The sequence below is a fragment of the Lycorma delicatula genome, chromosome 9 (assembly GCF_047948215.1).
Source record: "Lycorma delicatula isolate Av1 chromosome 9, ASM4794821v1, whole genome shotgun sequence".
NCBI classification, from domain to species: Eukaryota; Metazoa; Arthropoda; class Insecta; order Hemiptera; family Fulgoridae; genus Lycorma; species Lycorma delicatula.
In genome coordinates, this window is record NC_134463.1 from 114,190,725 (window position 1) to 114,211,643 (window position 20,919).

Genomic DNA, 20,919 nt, shown 5'->3' on the forward strand with positions numbered 1-20,919 from the left:
TAGAAATAAGTACAATGAACTTGAAAATGATTTTTGAGTGATAAAAGACGCAACAAATATTTAAAAATTGTAAAGAATTTAATATCTATTTATAAATTAGGTTATCACTCAAGATTGTATCTATATGTACAATCACCCCCCCCCCCCCCAAAAAAAAAAACTTACTGGATTACTGAAGTTACATAAAATAATTACAAAACAGTACCTGGATATTTTATAGCTAAAATTCGTAGAATAAAAATGAATTTTGAATATAAACATTGTGTTCAAAATGGTTAGTCATAAATAAGCTAAATTCTAGTAAAGTTTACTTACACTAAAATGGTACATTATAATATTACAAATACATAACCTAATATACCAGTTAACAAACATACATCAGTTGATAAAACAAAAGAAATAAAAAAAAAAACAACTTAAAGAAACCTCAGAGTATGCAAATGCATTGATCTCCATTGTAAGGACTATTTGTCTCCAAAATTATTTTCAATATGAGAAAAAAATTAAAAAAAACAAAAGGTTTACACCTATGGGTTCATTTTCTATTTCTGTAATTATGTCAAATTTTTATACAATATTTTAAAAATACGAGGGTAAGTCAATTATTATCCGCAATGTAGTTAATTTTATTGCAATATAAATAGGAAACTTACATGTACATAATTTTTCAACATAGTCTCCTTGCATTTCAATGCACTTGGTTCATCGTTGCACAAGCTGAAGAGCTTCTGCATGGAATATGAAAATTGAGTTTTGTGATATATGAAAAATTCCATACCTGACTGGAATTTGAACCCTGGATCTCTAGATGAAAGGCGGAGATACTACCACTATGGCACTGAGATCGCTAATTTATACAATTGTTTAGTTCCTGTATCCATGTAATAATGATGGTTCAATATTTGAGGAGTAAGTGTAAACGGCCCGCCAATGTTCATTCTTCTCAGAATGTTGAAGCTGTTAGAGCAGAGTTACTGAGGAGGCCGGCAAAATAACAAGAAAAGCAGCAGCACAAGTTGGGATTTCTAGACTCTGTAGAGCAAATTTTAAAAACTGATTTGCATTTGTATCTATACGAAGTAACAGTCTTGCCTAAATTAATGGTTAATTTAGGGAAGGGTTGGCATTTGCTGAATGGACTGTGAACCAAGACATGTTGTTGAACAATGTTTGGTTTTCATCTAGATGGGTGTTAACAAAATGTGTGTTTTTGGGATTCTGAAAATCCACATGTGCTTCATGAAAAGGTGCATCAAGCTCCAAGAATTACAGTGTCAGCTGCTATCTTAAGTCATGGGTAACAGGGACATTCTTTTTTGAACAGACAATGAACAGTGAATGTTATCTAAACATGTTTTGTAATAATTCTGTTCCTCAGCTTCTTGCCAAAGAGTTTCAATTAGAAAACAAGTGGTTCATGCAGGGTGGAGCCAGACCATACCCAGCTAATGTTGTTTTAGACTTTCTGCATGAAACTTTTAACACAAACGTCATTTCAAACTGATTTTCTAATCGTTTTGCATGTGGACAGAACTGGCCCATGAAGAGTCCTGATTTGAGTCCGTGTGATTTATTTTCTTTGGGGATTTCTAAAGGAAAAGATTTTCCATAAACATTGTTGTAAAGTGATGGAACTGCAAATAATGATCATAGAGGCGTGTAACAAGATAACTGAGGATACATGTTGTTGAGTTGCTAACAATATAGGAGTTCGTTGTTGGACGTGATGGTGGTCATATTGAACATGTGATAAGCAGAACATAATCTTTAGGTATATGTAAACACATTGTATTTTACTTTTTTGTATTGTGATTAAAATAAATATTTTTTTAACAAAACTAAATGTTGGATCATTTCATGCACCACTCTATGTTAGTTTGTTCCACCATAGCAAATCAACAGCTGAACCAATTTAGATGTATGGCCCTGTGTTGGAATCCTTGTCTTACCAGGAGTGTTAAGTGTCGATATATATATATATATATATATATATATATATATATATATATATGTATGTATATATGTATATATGTATGGGGTTCCCTCTTTTAATATCTCTGCAAATAATCATCTGATTTTCAAAATTCAAACGAGGTATTTGCTAATATAATACAAAATCATGATGGAACCTATCCAAGCAAAAATTAACTGATATACTTAGAAATGAACCTTATTTATACAGCTGCCCAAAAAGGAGTGTAATGTATTTAGGGTGTGTGTATGTATGTTTGTTCGTTCAACTGTAGCAGCTAAACGGCTGAACCAATTTAAATGTATGACATGTTGAAATCATTACATTACCGGGAGAATGTCATAGGATATATACATTCATATTTATATATGATTTATAAATGTTTAAATAAATTTAAAAAAAAAAAAAAAATCAGAAAAAAAATTTCCCTATTTTTAAAGAGTAATGTTTTTTTTTTGGCAGTCATGTTTTTTTAAATTTTAATATTTATTTCTTGTTAAATTTAAGTTCATAATTTTAAACAGATACACCAAATTTAATATGGTTAAAACATTTTCAATATTTGTGACAACATTTTCAGTTACTCTTTGACATCACCTTCTGTGATTAGTGCTGTTGTTTTCATCCTTATGCTTTATTCAAGTTAGGCAGATATGCATTTAGAATGTAACTGAAACATGTTTTAATTTTTAATTGTGCCTATTCATAAATATATTGTATCATTGTTACAAGATTATATATTTCATAATTTTAGAGCAAAATTAAGATGTTGTCCTTTATTGTGTATGTATAGAATATCAAGGTGATTGTTAATATTTGTAAATAGTGGGGTAGTTCCTCTAGGGGTAGGCTTTTCTTCTTCCTCTTCCACCTCCTTTCCTTAACTTTAACTTCTTTTTCTTTAAATAAATATCACGGGAGTTGGGACTGCGGGTAACTCCCAGAATATTGGAACATTCTGGTAGCCATCAGAGCGCAGAGGGATAGCGTCCTAAGAATTTGTGAAACTGTTCTCTCTGGAGGAGGGGAAATTGACAAAAGCTAAAGTTGTGGCTCGGTGGCCTTTTTATATTTTTTTAATCTGTGTTAATCTAATGTTGGTTGATTTGTGGTTTACATATAGAAGATAATAAAGATTTATGCTATACAGACAGCCTTTGAGAAACTTATTACACCTGTCCGAAAAGTAAAGTATTTTCCTATGCCAAAAATTATCCATAAATTCCTTTTTAAACTTTGTCCCTCAAATAGATATATATTTTTAAAAGCAAAAATTCTCATCTTCAATATACCGGAATTTTTTCTTCTAAAGCATTTTACGGATCTAAGTACTTCAGTTATTGATATTCAGTTGTTTAGTTATTTACTATCGATTAGTTTTGAAAGCTCCTGTGGATGTTTCCATTAGTTTGAAATCGAGTTATCTTATGTTTAATAATTTTAAAGCATTATCATGTTTTGTCATCAAATAATTATTTTTGAAGGAAGGAGAAATTCTTTGAAAAGTTCTACCCAATAGTCATAAAAACAAAGACTTATACAAATTTCCGACACTTTGTGTATATTCTTATAAAGATGAAAAATCATAATACAAAATTTTGATAAAATCCACAAAGATTTTCATAAAAAGAGAACCAAAACCTCCCCTGAAATGTTTTTAATAGAATTTTGTTGCAAATTATACAGGCTAACTAATATTTTTTTTCCCACAAAATTTTTGATAAAATCTGGATTCTACCAAATTTTTTTTCCGGGTTCTGGTCAGTAATTTCTACTGTATGTATTCAAAATTTGTTTTTAATTACTTATGATTATTGAATACAATTTCATTTATTACCTGATTATTTCAATAATTTCATTTTTTTCTGATGTTCTCTCTTCTGAAATGGATTCTGGATGTGCAATTTGTTGTTCAAGTTTTTTGTATACGTTATTTGATAACCAAATAGCTAATTCAGGATGTCCTAATTGCCTTAAACGCAAACAAACTAGTTGATGTGTCTGACTTCTACCTTTTTTTTCGGTACTGTTCCATTCTAATAATAAATCAACACACTTTATTTCATCTGGAATCGCATTTTCTACAAAACCATGACAAATAAATTAGATATTCTTAAAAATTCACTACTATACTACATAAAATATGACTATATTAATTTTTAATGATTTAAACCTTTTCTTTTGAACTTCTTCTTATCCTATCTGATTAAGTAATTATGTAAATTATAAAATGGACAAATGCAATGTGTTTTAAATATTCAAATATATTTGCCCAGTTTATTATCCAAGAGACACTAAAAAAATACTTTGCAATAAAGTTATTTTAAAGAAAAATTTTATTTGTATATTATTTGTATAATAATTCTTTTAGGTTTTTAAGGAAAGAGATCTTGTTTCCCTACATTTTGGGAAAAAATGTTTACATGAGCTCAAGGTATATATAAAATATTTTCCCTTCTACCGGTTATAACTTGTGTTATTAAAAGTTTACAATCTTAGAACTAGTGATAATAGAATAATTTACTTTACATAGATTTTTTAAAACTAAGAATACAGATGTAGTATAAGAACTGCTTCTGTGTTTAGCTACATCTGTGATTATTTTTATTAATATTGATTAGCATTATTGTTTATCATCTAGTATCAGTTTACATTATTCATAGGGATTCTTATTGTTATATTCTTAGGATTTGGTTAAAAAGCATATTAGATTTGAATTATGTGTGTTAATATTTTGTTTTGTCATTTTTGTGGTAAATATTTTTGAAGTGCTAATAGCAGCAGTAGCTTCTTTATATTATGTACAGTAATTTAGGTTAATGTTATATTGCTGATGTGTTGTAAATTTTTTTCTATGAGATTGTTGGTTACTGTTGATTCAATGTTGCTGTGAAGTGCTTTTATGTGTTTATTACATCTTTATTCTGTTTGTCCGATACATACTGTTGTTTATTTTTACCAGGTCTACTACTGTTTATCTGTTGAATCTATTCTAACTGAAGATATATGTTTAAATATCTAAGAGGTATATATTACATATTAAGAATAATAAGGTATATATTTATATAGCTTAATGCTACAATGTATTTTGCCTTCACATATTGTTTTTGTGATATATCTGTTTTGATTAATAGTTTATTTACTTTTTGACAAACACAGGCTGATGCCCTATAATACCTGCTGATGGATGATAATGAATTTTTATCTAAAGAATGCCTGGTTGAAAGGCAGAGATGCTACTGCTCCTACATGGAAATTGGTACTTAAGTGGTAATCAGTAAGCGGTACTTATTTTCATATTTTATAAAATAATGATTTCTTTTTCTCTCAGTCTTAAAAGCTTTGCATGAATCTTTTATATGATCAAAAAAATACATACATGTCAAGTTTTGGCATAGTAATAATCACCCAAGCACATAACAATTGTTAACAGCCATACCATAGGTTTTATATTTTGGTAGTTAATTATTCTGAATGTCTTAGGGTTTATGGAGACTGAATAATATAATCTTGTTTCTGATTGTTTTATTTAGTTCAAAATGAGTTCCTTTAAGTGATACATATTCGTACCTATAAATGTGACTAACATGAGTAATATGTGTCTTAGTTATATTACAAGTTACAGTCTTTTAATGAATTAAACACTTTTATTATAAAAGTTTTAGTATATTTAAACAAAGTGATGCACGATAGGTATATTTTTATATTGAAAAGTAATATAATGAGTGCGTACATTAAATGAACTTACGTTAAATTAGAAACTCAGTACACGGGAAGTTGCCTACTTAATACTCTGTTAAGCAATTCTATTCAGTAAATTCATTTACCTCATTAACTAATATTGTAAATCGATTAACCAGAAACTTTTTCTATTTTTTATATACAAAATCAGAAAGCAAAAAAAAAAAAAATTGTCACATCAGTGGCAATTGCGAATTAATATTTTATTATTTATTTACAACTAATGAAATTTCAGACTTTTTTTAATAACTGTTTAGTCATTAAAATTTCTCAGCAAAACTTTCTTGTTTGAATGAAGGGACTTTTAAGTAGTTCTATGATAAAATTGTGTAGTCTAGCTATGAAAATGTTTATCTGACCAGATGTTGAAAAAAAACAGCAGTGAAAAACTGAAAATAGTAAAGATATTGTTGAAATCTTACTGTCACTTTTATTAAAAAAATTCTGTGATTTCATAATCTTAATATTTTTTTAAAATATGCAGTAACATTATTTTAAATTGTGAAAACATTACACATTATAAATATACAACATAGTATGCACTTAATTTGCAGTTTTCAGGATATCTTTACTCGAAGTGTAAAAAAAAATTTATCCCTCATTCTCTGTTATTACAATCAGTAAAATAAAAAAAATTGTAAATTTTCCCCTGTTTTTTGGTGGTCTCCCAAATTCCCTTCTAGCCAAACAACCCATACACAGCGAACAGAAAACAGCCATCCAGTGTGAGATAAAAGAATGAATTTTGAATGAGAGAAAATAGGTATCACTTTGGTTTATTTTTCATGTAGCAGCATAAAAATTCATAATTCTACGACTGAAATTCATTTATTTTAATGTTCAAATCCAAGAGCAAACTACTTCAGTAATAAAACTAAAATCAAATTAAGCAATCATTGTGTTTAGGTAAATTTCACCTAATAGCCAAAAACTCTATAAAGCTTTTTTCTAAAATCAACTGAATTACTAAAAAGGATTGTCTAGGTCATCACAATAATGTTGATTGTTGTTCAGAGACACCTGATCAAAGATGCAGTTACTTACAGTACTAGATTTATATTTATTACAATTTTGAACATCACACACATCCTGACCCCTCAGGGTCAGACAACCTCCATGTGATGATTTTGGTTGCCATGCCAGCCTCTCTGTACCTAGCCTTGATGGGCTTTACTGGAGGTCATCCTCAAAACCTTGGCAAAAGGCATCTCTCAGCCTTGTTCTTGTCTCAGTCAGGATGCCACCGGTGTACTACTACCTACTAGTTAATTCTTTAAAATAAAACACAAGCTCAAGTCTTTAACAAGGCTGAGTAGACTACTAGAAGGAACTGAAATCACTATCTACCTGAAATAGGAAAAAGTTGAGTACAACACACAACATTAGTACAAAACAACACGAAAACAAGAAACAATAACAAAACATAAAACCAAAAGCAACATAAACTGTAAGACAAGTCAAAAAAAAACAAAATGTAGGATAAGGCAAATCCAAGCAGAACTCTAAACTTCTTTGGCAATCCTTTCCCTTGCCAAGTAAATGATGAAATTCTGAATGAGATCACCCACTCAGCCCAGTCCCTCGCAATTTACACACAGATCTAACATCGACCTGACAAATAATCTCCGTGCACATTAGCTCATACTTAGGGCATACATAAAGAACACGGTAGGCATCGTCCAACTGTCCACATTGTGGACACATACTGGAGTCCACCAGGTTGAGTCACTGCACTCTGCCCCTGAAAGTGCCATGCCCAGAAAGAAATTGCATCACGTACTTGTTTGGGTGTACCCAAGAGGTGTCCTGCAAACAAACAACATCTGGGAAGAGATCATGGATTATAACGCCCACTCTCTGTCTCATCCCATCTGGCCTGCCATGTCGTTCAATTTCCCACACTTTCTCTGAAGTCAACTCACTGGACTTCTTAGCAACATAATGCTGTTAATAATAGATGCAATCAAATCTATTGATTCAGGCTTGCAATCACCAAAACTGCCTCCCGTGAAATTGTACTGTAACCAGCTGCTACTGTTAACAGAAATGAAGGACAAATTCCAGGTCGTCTTTCATCAGAAGAGGTCGAACCTGAGAATTTATAGTATAAGAGAAACCAAAAAGGGTCTAGTTGTTATCATTGATGACAAAGGACAGTGAAAGTCCTTGACTCACTCAAGGGTGATAAATCTGACATGAAAGTCGCCCGTAAGAGGAAGAGGTGTCCCAGGGTTATAGTTTATGACATCGATTGATGTTTGTTAGAGGAGGAGTTGTTGACTCATTAAAGAGCAAATTACTCAAATGACAGAAGCAGCCTTTAAGGTTGAATGTTGATTGTTATTTGAAACAGGTAGGTGCAAGGCAGAGTGCTACGACAATGTATTTGATGTGAGTCCTGATCTTTCGAAACTGTTAATTGCTGAGGGCAGCTTGTTTATTGATTTTTCTTCTTGTAGGGTCAAGGAGTACTTAGATGTTCAGCGATGCTTCATATGCTGCCAGTATGGACACAGAGCCAGTTCTATGAACATTTGGTGGCAACGTGTGCTCATTGTGGGGGATAAATGTGATAAGTGATAAACGTGAAGGGGCAAAGTCAGAGGGTCTGACTTGTGCAAATTGTAGACATCTTCAAAAGGATCACAAGCACTCTGTGAATAGTTATGATTGTGGCTGTTATTTGAGAGCCGTTGAGATGTATTACAATTCATTATTGTTAGATAGTTAAAATTAAAATTGGGCAATGAAATGCATAGGTGATTCACAGTGAGCTTGATGAGATTGCTTTATGTAGAGGGTTGGATGCTGTTTCGTCGCTGCATCCAAATGTGTCTGATGAACTGCCAGGTTTTTCTTGTTGGAAGAGATAATATTGTGGCTTTGATAGTGTGTCTGTGCTGTTGTGTGCAGAAGGGAACTTGATTGTGTTTTCAATTCAGCAGCTCTCAGATAATCATCATGTTGTCAGTTTGGATGTTCAGAACTTGCATCTCTATGTTGAAAGTTCATATTTTCAGTATAGAGATCCTGCTGATTGTCTACTTGAGGTCTGGATAAATTCCTATGATTCTCTGGCACTAGTACAATCCTTATTGGTGTAAATGTGAATGCTAAGTCACTATTGTGGTATAATGGTTTTACCGATGATGGTGATGACTTTAAAGCTTTAAAGGGCTTTTTAGCTCAATATAGTCTACAGTATATATTGTATCTGGAGAGTTGCCACCTACATAGGTATGGTAGATAGGTGTTGATAGGTTTATTCCCGCCAATGTTTATTATTGAAAGGTGGTTGATGATTGCTCAAGTGATCATCGATTGATTGCTTATGAAATTGCTTTTGGCTTGAGTGAGCACTAATGATGTAATGTTCCAGTTCAGCAGGGTCGTTTCCTGTAGAGGCATGCAGATTGGAGAAAATTTGTTAGTCTTCCTTTCAGCCAGGCTTCAGGTTTTGGAGCAGAGACTTGATTTCTTGAATTTGGATGACTGACAGTAGGTTTGTCGACGGCTTTCATTGATGCTGCTGAGTGTTCAATTCCCTGAAATTCTGATTGAGAGAGGCTTGCACTGTTGTAGTGTAGGGAATTTTCAGCCTTAAAGAGGACTGACTGCCATTTTCAGAGAGTGTCTCAGCATGATGATGATCCAAAATAGTGGGCAGTTCTTGTTGCTGAATATAAAGATTTGAGATCTCAATATTTCTATGAAGTCCAGACTGCAAAGAAAAATTCCTAGCGTTCCTTTGTGCATGAGCAAGGGAACAAGGATCCCTGGGAAGTAGTATATAGGGTCTTCGGACATAAATGACGAAAGGATGTTTTCTTCTGTCTGCTTTCTTGACCAGGTTACACATCTAAAATTTTACACAGATTGCTGGACAATTTACTGTCCGATGACAGTGAAGCTGGAGAGACTGCATACCATCTGCAGGTGCGGCGTGAGGTCGCTCAGTTTTGCGGGGGTGTAGTGTCCTTGGAGATTACAGAGGCTGAGGTACGTCAAGCTATCTGTAGTTTAGGTAGGAGTAAGGCCCCAGGCTTTGGTGGAATAATGGCGGAGATTCTTGTTTGCTTGGTTGGGGGAGTGTATGAGTGGCCACACGAGTTTCAAAAATTTTTGTTTGGAGGATACTTTCCTGTGTGTTGAAAGAAAGGGATTGTAAAATTTTTGTTTAAAGGTGGCAACAAGGATGCCTCTGTTAGTTCGTTGTATAATCCCTTGACATTATTGCTGGTTATTGGTAAGGTTTTTGAAAAGGTTCTGTAGCTGCATACAAACGAGACCTCGCAAGGCTTATTGATGGAGAATCAGTATGGGTTTCATTTTCGAAAGGGTACTGAGGACACTGTAATTTGTGTGATGAGTGTGGTAACTACCATGTGCAATATGTTCTTGGAATTTTCCTGAACATATTCCTGCACTCTTAACTGAAGAATATATTTTGACATAATATGCAAACAACTGGTAATCACATGTGGTTACTTCCACAAAATCATTTGTAGAAATTATAAATAAAAGAAACCCAAGATTGTAATCCTGTTGAATTCTGAAGCCTGCTGCAAATTTCCTAGAAATTGCTCCTTGAAAAAATATTTTGAATGATCTCTCCTGCAAGTAGGATTGAATCCAACAAATAGTACCATTGCTAAGTTAGAAGATAATTTATGTAACAACAAATAGTGAAGAATTTTATCAAAAGCCTTTTGGAAGTCAAAATAAACATCAACTCGACCTTGCCTCTCAACAGCAGGACCAACAGATACTTCCTGCTTAAGAGATTGGGTGTATTAGAATGGCCCAGGAGAGATAAATTATAAACATAGTTAAATAAATACTTAATGACATCCTTTACAACATTTTTACGTAAAGCCCCCATAACAGAAACTAGGTACATTATTACTATCCTTCTTAAGTAGGAATAGTAGCTGCTTGCTTCTAGACTAAGAAAAAATACTAATCCTTAAGCTGCAACTGAAATTAACTGCCAAAATAGACTTGTCAATGTCATAGACAACTTTAATGACGAATGAGATATGTTATACAAGCCTGTATTATCCTGGACTTATTTTATCCTCCAAATAACTGAACCAACCTCATCATCAGTGATAACAGGGAATCTAACTTGTCACCTCTAAGATAATATTACCACTAAAATTAATAATACTTGGAAGATCAACAATATCAAATTTCTGTGTTAAACAGATCATAGTATTTCTTAAAGAGGATAAACAGTTTTGCAGGATCTGAAACTATTTTTTATTATCAGTAGTCAGGGAAGTAGTAAAGTAAGAGTCACAGCAGTATTTTCTAAAATATTTTTAAAATCTGGGAGGATAAGTTTAAAGAACCTATTTGGAGTTTATGCTCTTCTAATATATCTGTCAAGAAATATATTATAAAAGTATAAGAATCTATCATGAAGTGTAATAATGATATATATATATATATATATATAAATTTGATTTTTTGATTCAATGAAGAAAAAACCTTAAAACGTTTTTGATTTTTCATATTTTAACAATTAAGTTAAAAACTATATAACTACAGCTGTGTTAATGATTTTAAAATATTTACCTGCTGAATCAAGTGCTTTTTTATTTAACTGATGTGAACGATATTGGATTGCAGCAACTAATCTTCTGCATTCATGTGCAGATAAATGATCTGTTATATACTCAAACTGAGATCGTTCCATGTTTACTGCACAATTTACCAAAATAAATTTAAAGAGTACCATAAATTTCCACATTAAAAGTAAAAATAGAACCTGTAAACAGTTTTTAAATAGAGCATATTAAATTTAAAATTTATTAAATTTAAAACAGTATAAATATTGTTACTAGTGCAACAATATTTTGTAAACGTCACTCACAATAAATAATAATAAAAATTTCACCTCAAAAATTTAACAATTTACTTTCAGATTTTGTGGAATTGGTTATTTCAGATAATTTTTATCGGGCTGATTATGTAGTTCCTTCTTGGAGTTAGTGATTGCATTGTTGTTAATGACATGTTTTAATGTAGTTAGTATTCAGTTTAAAACTATTTAGTGATAGATTGGCTACTTAATTTAATAAATTAAATATTCATTTACATATATATATAATAAAATAAAGAGCTTTGCTAAATGTGTTACCTGAAAAATTGGAAAACAAAGATTTGATCAAAAAACAATGTTTTTCAATTTTTTCATTAATTCCAATGATACCATTGATCTGCAAACAGAAAAAGTTATGAAATATTGAGGAAAAATGTGTTCAGCTATAAAGGAATAGCACAACAATAACAGAGGTTACACAAGGGTTCATGACAAAAAATGCTGTGAGAATTAGGTAACTGAGCGAGATGTGCAACTCTGAATAGAGTGGTCAACTGATGACTACTTCTACAAACTCATTTTGTATCATTGCATTTTTCAGTTTGATTTGGTTATCCTATCACTTAGTGGGGTGTTACATTCTGGTGACTGATATACATCCTTTAAATATATCATATATGCATATATCTATCTCTAAATATATAAATAGTACACCAAAATATCTGGTACTCCTTCCAATATTAAAAGTTGTGCCAAAATATTTGTATTTTTCAAATACTTGAATGACCTCGTACTTTGACAGAATATCACATACATGTATAAGATGTAATACAAATTTAATTTAACATGCTCTATTTTGTTGTAGCTTATGATAAATCATCTTTTTCCTCTTGAATAATAATATTTTTGATATAGTGCTAATATTGCGATGCTTAATATTTTTTATAACTACTCTTGTATTATCTGCATATTCTAAACATTTCATTTCCATTTAGTTTTAACTAAATTCTATTTTTACCTTCTTTAATATTTAAATCTATTTCTTATTTCAGTTCACCATAAACCATTTAATTTCAAACAATTTATTAAATTAAATTACACAAATTTGTACTTATTTTATTTTAATAATACCAGTTTAGTTATTAAATTTTTTTGTTTACTTTGTTAAATATGCTAAAACATTTACAAGTATTTTTTATAAAAACAAAGTAGTAATTAATTATTTATAAAAAAAAATTGTGATATTATTTTGTTGACATATATGGTAACTACTGGGAATTTTGTGTAGCTTTCTTTTACTTCTGTAAAAAAATGCTTTTATAAACTTTATTTATTAAACAAGGTAGAAATTATTTCCTGAATTCTCTTTAATTATATTTTGCATAGAAAATTTGTTTTTGTTGAAAAAGGAGTGTTTTTATAAAAATAATTTTTAAAAAATAAGAAAAGACTTCAGCTGTGAATTCTTATTATTACATGTTTATTGTTAATTGGTTATCAGTATTTTTTGTTTGACTTTATGTGAAGTATTTTTAATTTGAATTTTTAATTATGTTTACAGTTTTAAGAAGATTTAAAACTCCATTTCTGAGAAATTCAATATTTAATTATGACATAAAAAAATTAAATTATTCATGTGATAAGGTATTTAAAATAAATTTTTATATGATTTAATTTAATTTTGTAATTATTTAATAATGTTTTTTTTTTTATCAAGTTAGCAACTGATGTTATAACAGCATAAATTTTTACTGTAAAACTTAATTTTAATAACATTAATTTTTATGGTAAAATGTAATTTGGAACTAAAATTCATAGTTATAAAATCAAAATGAAATTAAATAACTATACTTTGCTAAGTTGCCAGATTGCTGCTATCAATAAAGAACATCTGTACATTACTTTAATGTTTCTAAACTTGTGTAATATATAAAATGTATCCTAAGTCTAATTGAATATATTAAAATTGTCTTTTGGAATAACAAAATATTCCTTTGTTTCAGGGCCTTTCAAACTGTGAAAAAGAAGCACTTTTTAAAACAATTTGTGTAATAGATAAAAATCCTGAATGTTTTAGTATGGAATTTTTTAAAGCGTAAGTTTGTTGATAATGTTTAATGCTTTGAATTACATAATTTATTATAAAATAAAAGAAAAAAAATACATTACATGAATATTTCAGTAGCTATGCAAGGAAAGTAGAACAAATTTTTGTATTTTGATTCTTAGGAGAGCCTTGATGTAAAGTACTTTGACAAAAATCTAAAGAATGAAAGATCGGCCAAAAAACTTTTCGAATTATCCTGTTAAAGCACTAGTTGTGATCCTATAGTATATATTATTGTAGCCTGTACTCAAATATTCATTTTTTCTGGTTTAAATTTTTCATATATTCTCCAAAAGCTCACTGGCAAAGTAATCCAAATGTGATCTCAGAAACACTAATCCACATAGTCAGTTCTTCATAGTATAATAATTCCAAATTATATATTTTCCTCTTATTTAGTGGTTTCTTATTTATACAAGAGTGATAATTTATAACATTTATAAAATTAATTACTAGTATAGGTACTTAAGTATTAACGCTACCGCAGCTACAGCTTTATTTAAAAACAAAGTAGTCAATTGGATTTCGGTGGAAAATGAGCGGTCTCTTTATTAATTTTAATAAATTGTTATTTTTATATTTATTTATTTTATAAATATTAATTTAACCAAACTTAACCTACACTCACTTCGCTCGCTAACCTTGACTAATTAACACCGTAATTTTTTGAGTATTTATTTTATAAATTAAGTAATTATTGCAATTATTTATTTAAATAATCAAAACTCCTGTTAATTAGTCAAGGTTAGCAAGCAAAGCGAGTGTAGGTTGTTTGGTTAAATTATATAAAATATAAAAATAATCATTTATTAAAATTAATAAAAAGACTAATGTTAAACTCTATATCCGGCCCATTTTCCACTGAAATCCGATTGACTACTTTGTTTTTAAATAAAGCTGTAGCTGCGGTGGCGTTAATACATAAGGTACCGTAATATACATGTAATAGTAAACAAACTGTTATCATTGTGCACATGTTCATGATGAATTGAATAGGACAATGCAATAGTAGTCAAATACACTAATGCAGGACTACCCCATGAGAGCAGCTACTACAGGATTATTAGAATGATCAATTTTATTATACTGTCCAGGACTGAGTCTATAATAGGACGATGTTCATCGAATGAGTCCAGGAGTCTTAAGAATAAAGAAAGAAAAACATGTTGCAGCTGCATTACATTCTTTCTCATGGTGGCTTTTCCTGGAAACTAGGATAGGCAACACACGTGGCTCTTATGCAATGTAATGCATAAACTAATGCATAATCTTTGTCATTATCGTCAATTCTAAATGTTAACTCAGAATCAATAGCAATATTTTCAATAATGTTATTTTTAACAGGCAAGTTAAATTTAAGCAATTATTTATAATTAAATTTAATGTTCGTTGAATTTACCGGATCATTATAACATTTACTTGAACAGTAAAAACATTATAACAGTATTCAAAATACTGTTCTCCCCCATCCCCCCCAAAAAATTATTTTAATAATAAAAATAATTTATGAAGATTATAAATTTTTATTTTCATTATTTATTTAGATTGCTTATGCTGCTGTGTAAATCGTTATTTTCTATGATGTTCAGTTTATTATATATCAAAATATTTTTAAATTAACATAATCAATTTTCTTAAATTTTTGGCAGTAGGGAAAATTCAGAAATGAGAAACTTATTTTCCAGACAGTGTTGCATACAGCTTCCACCCTTCTTAAATCTATTAGGATTATTTGATTAGAATTATTTATAATATTTAAGATTATTACATTAGATTAATATTACTATCAAACAAAATTCTGATATTTTAAATTTATAAACTATCAAAATTCTGAATTCTGTAAGGCTTCTGCCTGAATTTTTAATGGAACAGTTTTTTAGTGGAACTTCTTGACCTTAGGATGTAGTTTACATAAATCAATAGTTTGGGTGTATAATTTTTGTGTGAATGTATAAAAATCATTTATATATTTATATTTCTTTAGGTGTATTTATGTCCATGTTATTTGTTTTAATTCTAAATCTAATTATAGTCTATGGATTACACCAATCTCTGTTTACATTACAAAAAATGTAATTTTAACAATGCAAACACCACAAATTTACAGTTGGCACAAATTTACAACTTGTTTATATTGTGATAGACTACAAACATTTGTCGTCGGTACATTTGTTTTGGTTATCTTAGGGTCATAATGACCCTTTCTTTACTTCTTTTTCATGTTTAGCCTCTGGTACGAGGATGAATGACGATGTGAGTGTAAATGAAATATAATCTTGTACAGTCTCAATTCGACTATTCCTGAGATGTGTAGTTAATTGAAACCCAACCGCCAAAGAACACCGGTATCCACGATCTAGTACAAATGCATATAAAAATAACTGAATTTACTAGGACTTGTATGCTGGAACTCTCAACTTTTAGGAAGATGCGTTCACTACTAGACCAAGCCGGTGGGTTAAGGTCATAATGACCCATCAGTTGGTGAATTAAACTCCTTCTGACATTTGTCTCTGTATTCAGTACTCAGGCTCACACCTTCCCAATTCAGCACCTATTGTGTATTTATAATAGTGTAATCTCTGCACAAGTCTTCCCCATGGTACGTAACAGAGCCATGGTACTGACCATATAGAACATGTGGTTTCTGCAAGGGAAGATCTAACATTGACCATTTAGTGTCACTGGAAGCAGCTATTCAATACTCCACCTGCACATCATCTGCAATCTTTGATATTAAGGTATATGACATGGCTTGGTGTAGTAACACACCCTTGAACAGAGTCAAGGACCAATACTTAATGTTTGTGAGTAATAATGTTTGCGAGTTGGAGATTCTCACTCCATTCTTTGGGAATGGAGTGCCTCAAGGAAGTGTATTAAGGTGCCACCTTGTTTGCTCTATAGCCATCAACAATAGTAATATTACTGAAAGTTTGCAATCACCTGTTTCATGTTCTTTATTTGTGGTTGATTCTGCTATATTATATTACGTCATATTCAACAGCCACAGCAGACATACTACAGAACACTATTGTTCCAAACTTAGATTGAGTTATTATTCCTTATTATTGTTTTTGTTTTGTTTTTTGTTTTCTGGGTGAGTGAATTTATCGCCCCCCAAAAAAAATTAATTTTTGTAGGGTCCCCTTGATCATAATCTTTGTTGTAATTTGGAATAACATTAATTTTCTACAGATAACTTTTCTGATTTGATTAGTAATTGTTTTCTTTCATGATTCTTTCATTTTTTATTTTTCTAGCTTGTTTAAGGAATATCCATCGTATGCAAAACATTTTAAGAAGTATGGATCATGTCCTGAAGCAATCCTAGCAAATAAATCATTTAAGAAGAAACATGCTGCTGGAAAATTTATGCCTGCAGTTCTAGAATTTGTGAGAAAAATTGATGATCCTTGTGAAGCAGAGATGGGATTAAAAAAAATTCATAAAGTACACAAAAAACATTGTGTAAAACCTGAGCAGTTTAAGGTAAGTTCACAGCTCATGGGCATAATTTTTTGAAGCATGCAAAAATATTCTATCAACTTTCCCACTTACCTTTGGTAACTGAAAAACCAGCCTGCTGCTTGTTATTGGAACTTTTATTAGAATTTATCAATCGCCTCTTCCATTTTCATTAATTTTTCTATTAGATCTTAAATAAGAAATGAAATGTTCTTATTTATTTTAACAGTATATTTGGATTTAGCAGCTTTAAGTGTTACTATAATACTTTTCCTACATATTTTAGCAAATTTTTAAATTTTGTTCTTTGTTTTACCCTACAAAGTATTGAAAAATCACTCCCACAAAGAACTGTCCTCTTCTAGTCTTGTCCTCTTTACATTTAAATAACAAAGCTGAAATCAGTAATGGTATAATTTTTCTGTTCTGTAAAGGCAGAACATAACTAGTTAACTCCAGAAAAACCTACCCCACTACCTACATAAGAGAACTTATACTGAGGCCAAAGGAGTTTGGCAGCATTAAATGGAAACTACCAAAGACAAAGCTATGATAATAAAAATATTAGTTTTTGGCATTATATATACTATAAATTAGTATTAATATACATTTATTTAATTATATACTATTTAATTATATACATTTTGTGAAACTTTATACTAAAAATTAGTATTAATATACATTTATTTAATTATATACTATTTAATTATATACATTTTGTGAAACTTTTCATTGATTTATTACAGGATGCAAGAAAAATATTTTTAAAGTCTCTAGAATATAATCTTGGTGATAAATGGAATTCTGTAGTTGCTGAGGGATGGAAAAAAGTAACAACACTTCTATTTAAAGCATTAGCAAAAGGTGTCAAGAGAGACTAATCGTACTGATAATAAAATTTATTATATTTGTAATAAACTTTAAAATGTAACTTTTTTAATGTTTTTAATCATTCAAGTGGTGATAGCTGTATAGTTAAAGATGTCTGAAGTATTAATAATTTTTAGTGGTATAACAAACTTCATCACTGAATTTGACTGAATATAAATTTTTAAAGATATTGTGTTTACTAATGCTTCTTTTATAAATAAAATTTCATGTAAGTTTTAAGATTGATTAAAAATTTTTTTAAATGTGCTATAACCTGTTTACTTCTTACCACTTTATTTCATCTGGTGTTATTAAAATGTTTGAATCAAATAAGCTAACTTCAATGCTTCTTTTATAAATAAAATTTCATGTAAGTTTTAAGATTGATTAAAAATTTTTTTAAATGTGCTATAACCTGTTTACTTCTTACCACTTTATTTCGTCTGGTGTGATTAAAATGTTTGAATCAAATAGCTAAATAGTTACAAGTGTAGGGATTCGATGCTTGAAGAACAACTATTAAGTTTGACTGCACTAATTAAAAAATGCTATGAAGTAAATTCCGGCATTAAGGTTTGAGATCAAAGTTAGAATTGATCCCATCACATCTACTGTTCAACCTGTCTGAAACATCTCACTGTCTGGGCTAGGGATAATTAGCACATGAGTTTTACCATATCAATATGTGGCATGAACTACAAGATCATTGAACTATTATTTCTGTGTTACAGAAACAAAAGAATAGCTAATATCCAAACGTACACCATCTGCTATTAGGAGAGTGCCTCGTGGTGAGGATTTAACTTTAGGAAAATTAATCAGAATATGAGGTAGCCATTGAATTCTGAAGAAGAGCAAGAAGGTTCTACTTTTGAAGCAGAATCCTCTTCCCAAACTGATATGAAATATATTTCTTTCATTATTATCAGGAAGAGTTTCAAGATTGATATTCTGAAAAAAATAATTTAGTGTTTTGTAACAATATTTGTGCTGTGATGGATTCACTGCATAATGAACATAACATAATAAATCTGTAAAATAATCACACATAATCCCTAATAATCCCTAATCACACAATGACATTTGAAGACTTTTTGGGATTCTACCTTGAGACTTTTTTCTATATTATATATTCTACCTTGAGACTTTTTTCTATATATACACCATGAGGATAATAACAATTCCCTGTAGAATGTTAAAATCAATTTCACCTGTCATTTGAAGACTTTTTGGGATTCTACCTTGAGGATATTATATATTAGATATATATCTACCTTATATAAAATGTACCTTATATTATATATATATATTATAGATATATATATAAGGTAGATATATATCTATATGTGTGATTACCCTTCATGGTGTATATATAGAAAAGTCTCAAGGTAGAGAATATAAGAAAAACAGTCTCAAGGTAGAATATAATATCATCTAACATATGATATTATATGATATTAATATATCATCATGTCATCTAACATTCTACAGGGAATGATGTGTGTGATTAGGGATGATTATTAGGGAATGTGTGATTATTATTACCCTAATCACATTATATGATATTAATATATCATCATGTCATCTAACATTCTACAGGGAATGATGTGTGTGATTAGGGATGATTATTAGGGATTATGTGTGATTATTATTACCCTAATCACACATTCCCTGTAGAATGTTAAATCAATGTCATCTGTCATTTGAAGACTTTTTGGGATTCTACCTTGAGGATATATATTTATTCTACCTTGGGCTTATTAGGGATTATGTGTGATATATATATGTGTGTATATATAGAAAAAAGTCAAGGTAGAATATATAATATAGAAAAAAGTGTCAAGGTAGAATTAGTCTTCAAATGACAGATGACATTGATTTTTAACACAGGGAATGTGTGATTAGGGATTATTAGGGATTATGTGTGATTATTACCCTGATCACACATTCATCTGTCATCTGAAGAAGACTTTTTGGGATTCTACCTTGAGGATATTATATATTCTACCTTTTTTCTATATAATACCACCATGAGGATGGTATAATATATATATATATATATATATATATATACAGTGCAGACACCATAACTACCTAACTAACTACCATAACTACCATGTCTTGTTAACAAGGCCCATATATGTCTGATTCTATATAAAATAAATCTGTAAAAATCACATCTGAAGACTTTTTGGGATTCTACCTTGAGGATATTTTATATTTCCATGTCTAACAGGCCATATTATATGTTCAGGGAACACAAATAGGCCATATTTAGGTTCCCTAAAAATTTGCATTAAAAATTTTATAAAGAACTCTTGTATCCTCCCCCCCCCCCCACCTTATATTGTTCCCATATAAAAAAATGTTTAGTAAAAGAGACAGGCCATATTTTTAGGTTCCCTTATAAAAAAATTGTTGAACAGGCCATATTGTACCCATTTATATATTGTTCCCATATAAAAAAAAATTTAATAAAATTACTCTTGTATCCCCCCACCTTTTGAACTTGTAAAAAACGGTGTTTGTATATAAAAAGAACTTGTTTTGTTCTTTTGAGTTGGCATCAGGGTTTGCCAGGAACCAGAGATTCCAGGTCCCAGCTTGATAGACCATTTAACAAAAAATAACTGACAGGCCATTTAATAAAAAGAACTTCTTGTATGCATTTTAATAAAATGTTCCCAATATCCCATATAAAAAAGAATTTTATGAACTTTTGAATTTTTAAAAATATTTATTACATTTATAAAATTTATTATTACATTTTAAAATTATTAAAAATTCTGTTATGATTGATGTTAAATGAGCAGGATACTGGCTCCTGGCTAAATAAAAGCGAAAACCATAAAAGGAATAAAACCATATTTCAGTTCATTAGGGTATCCTTTGAAGAATTATTACTTTAAAGTAAATTTTTAATACTCATTACAG

The 20,919-nt window shown here is 30.2% G+C and overlaps 1 protein-coding gene across 2 annotated transcripts; it reads left to right on the forward strand.

The window, feature by feature from the left end:
• The first annotated feature begins 4,643 nt into the window (after positions 1-4,643).
• LOC142330116 (uncharacterized) lies at positions 4,644-18,296 on the forward strand. 2 transcript variants are annotated; one of them, XM_075375195.1, is made up of 6 exons: positions 4,644-4,997; positions 5,132-5,231; positions 13,102-13,184; positions 13,544-13,635; positions 16,911-17,139; positions 17,862-18,296. In XM_075375195.1, the coding sequence occupies exons 2-6, from the start codon at positions 5,156-5,158 to the stop codon at positions 17,994-17,996; spliced, it is 615 nt and encodes a 204-aa protein (XP_075231310.1). In that variant the 5' UTR covers positions 4,644-4,997; positions 5,132-5,155; the 3' UTR covers positions 17,997-18,296. The 2 variants fall into 2 exon arrangements, with proteins under 2 accessions (XP_075231310.1, XP_075231311.1); XM_075375196.1 differs by lacking the exon at positions 5,132-5,231.
• The last annotated feature ends 2,623 nt before the right edge of the window (positions 18,297-20,919 follow it).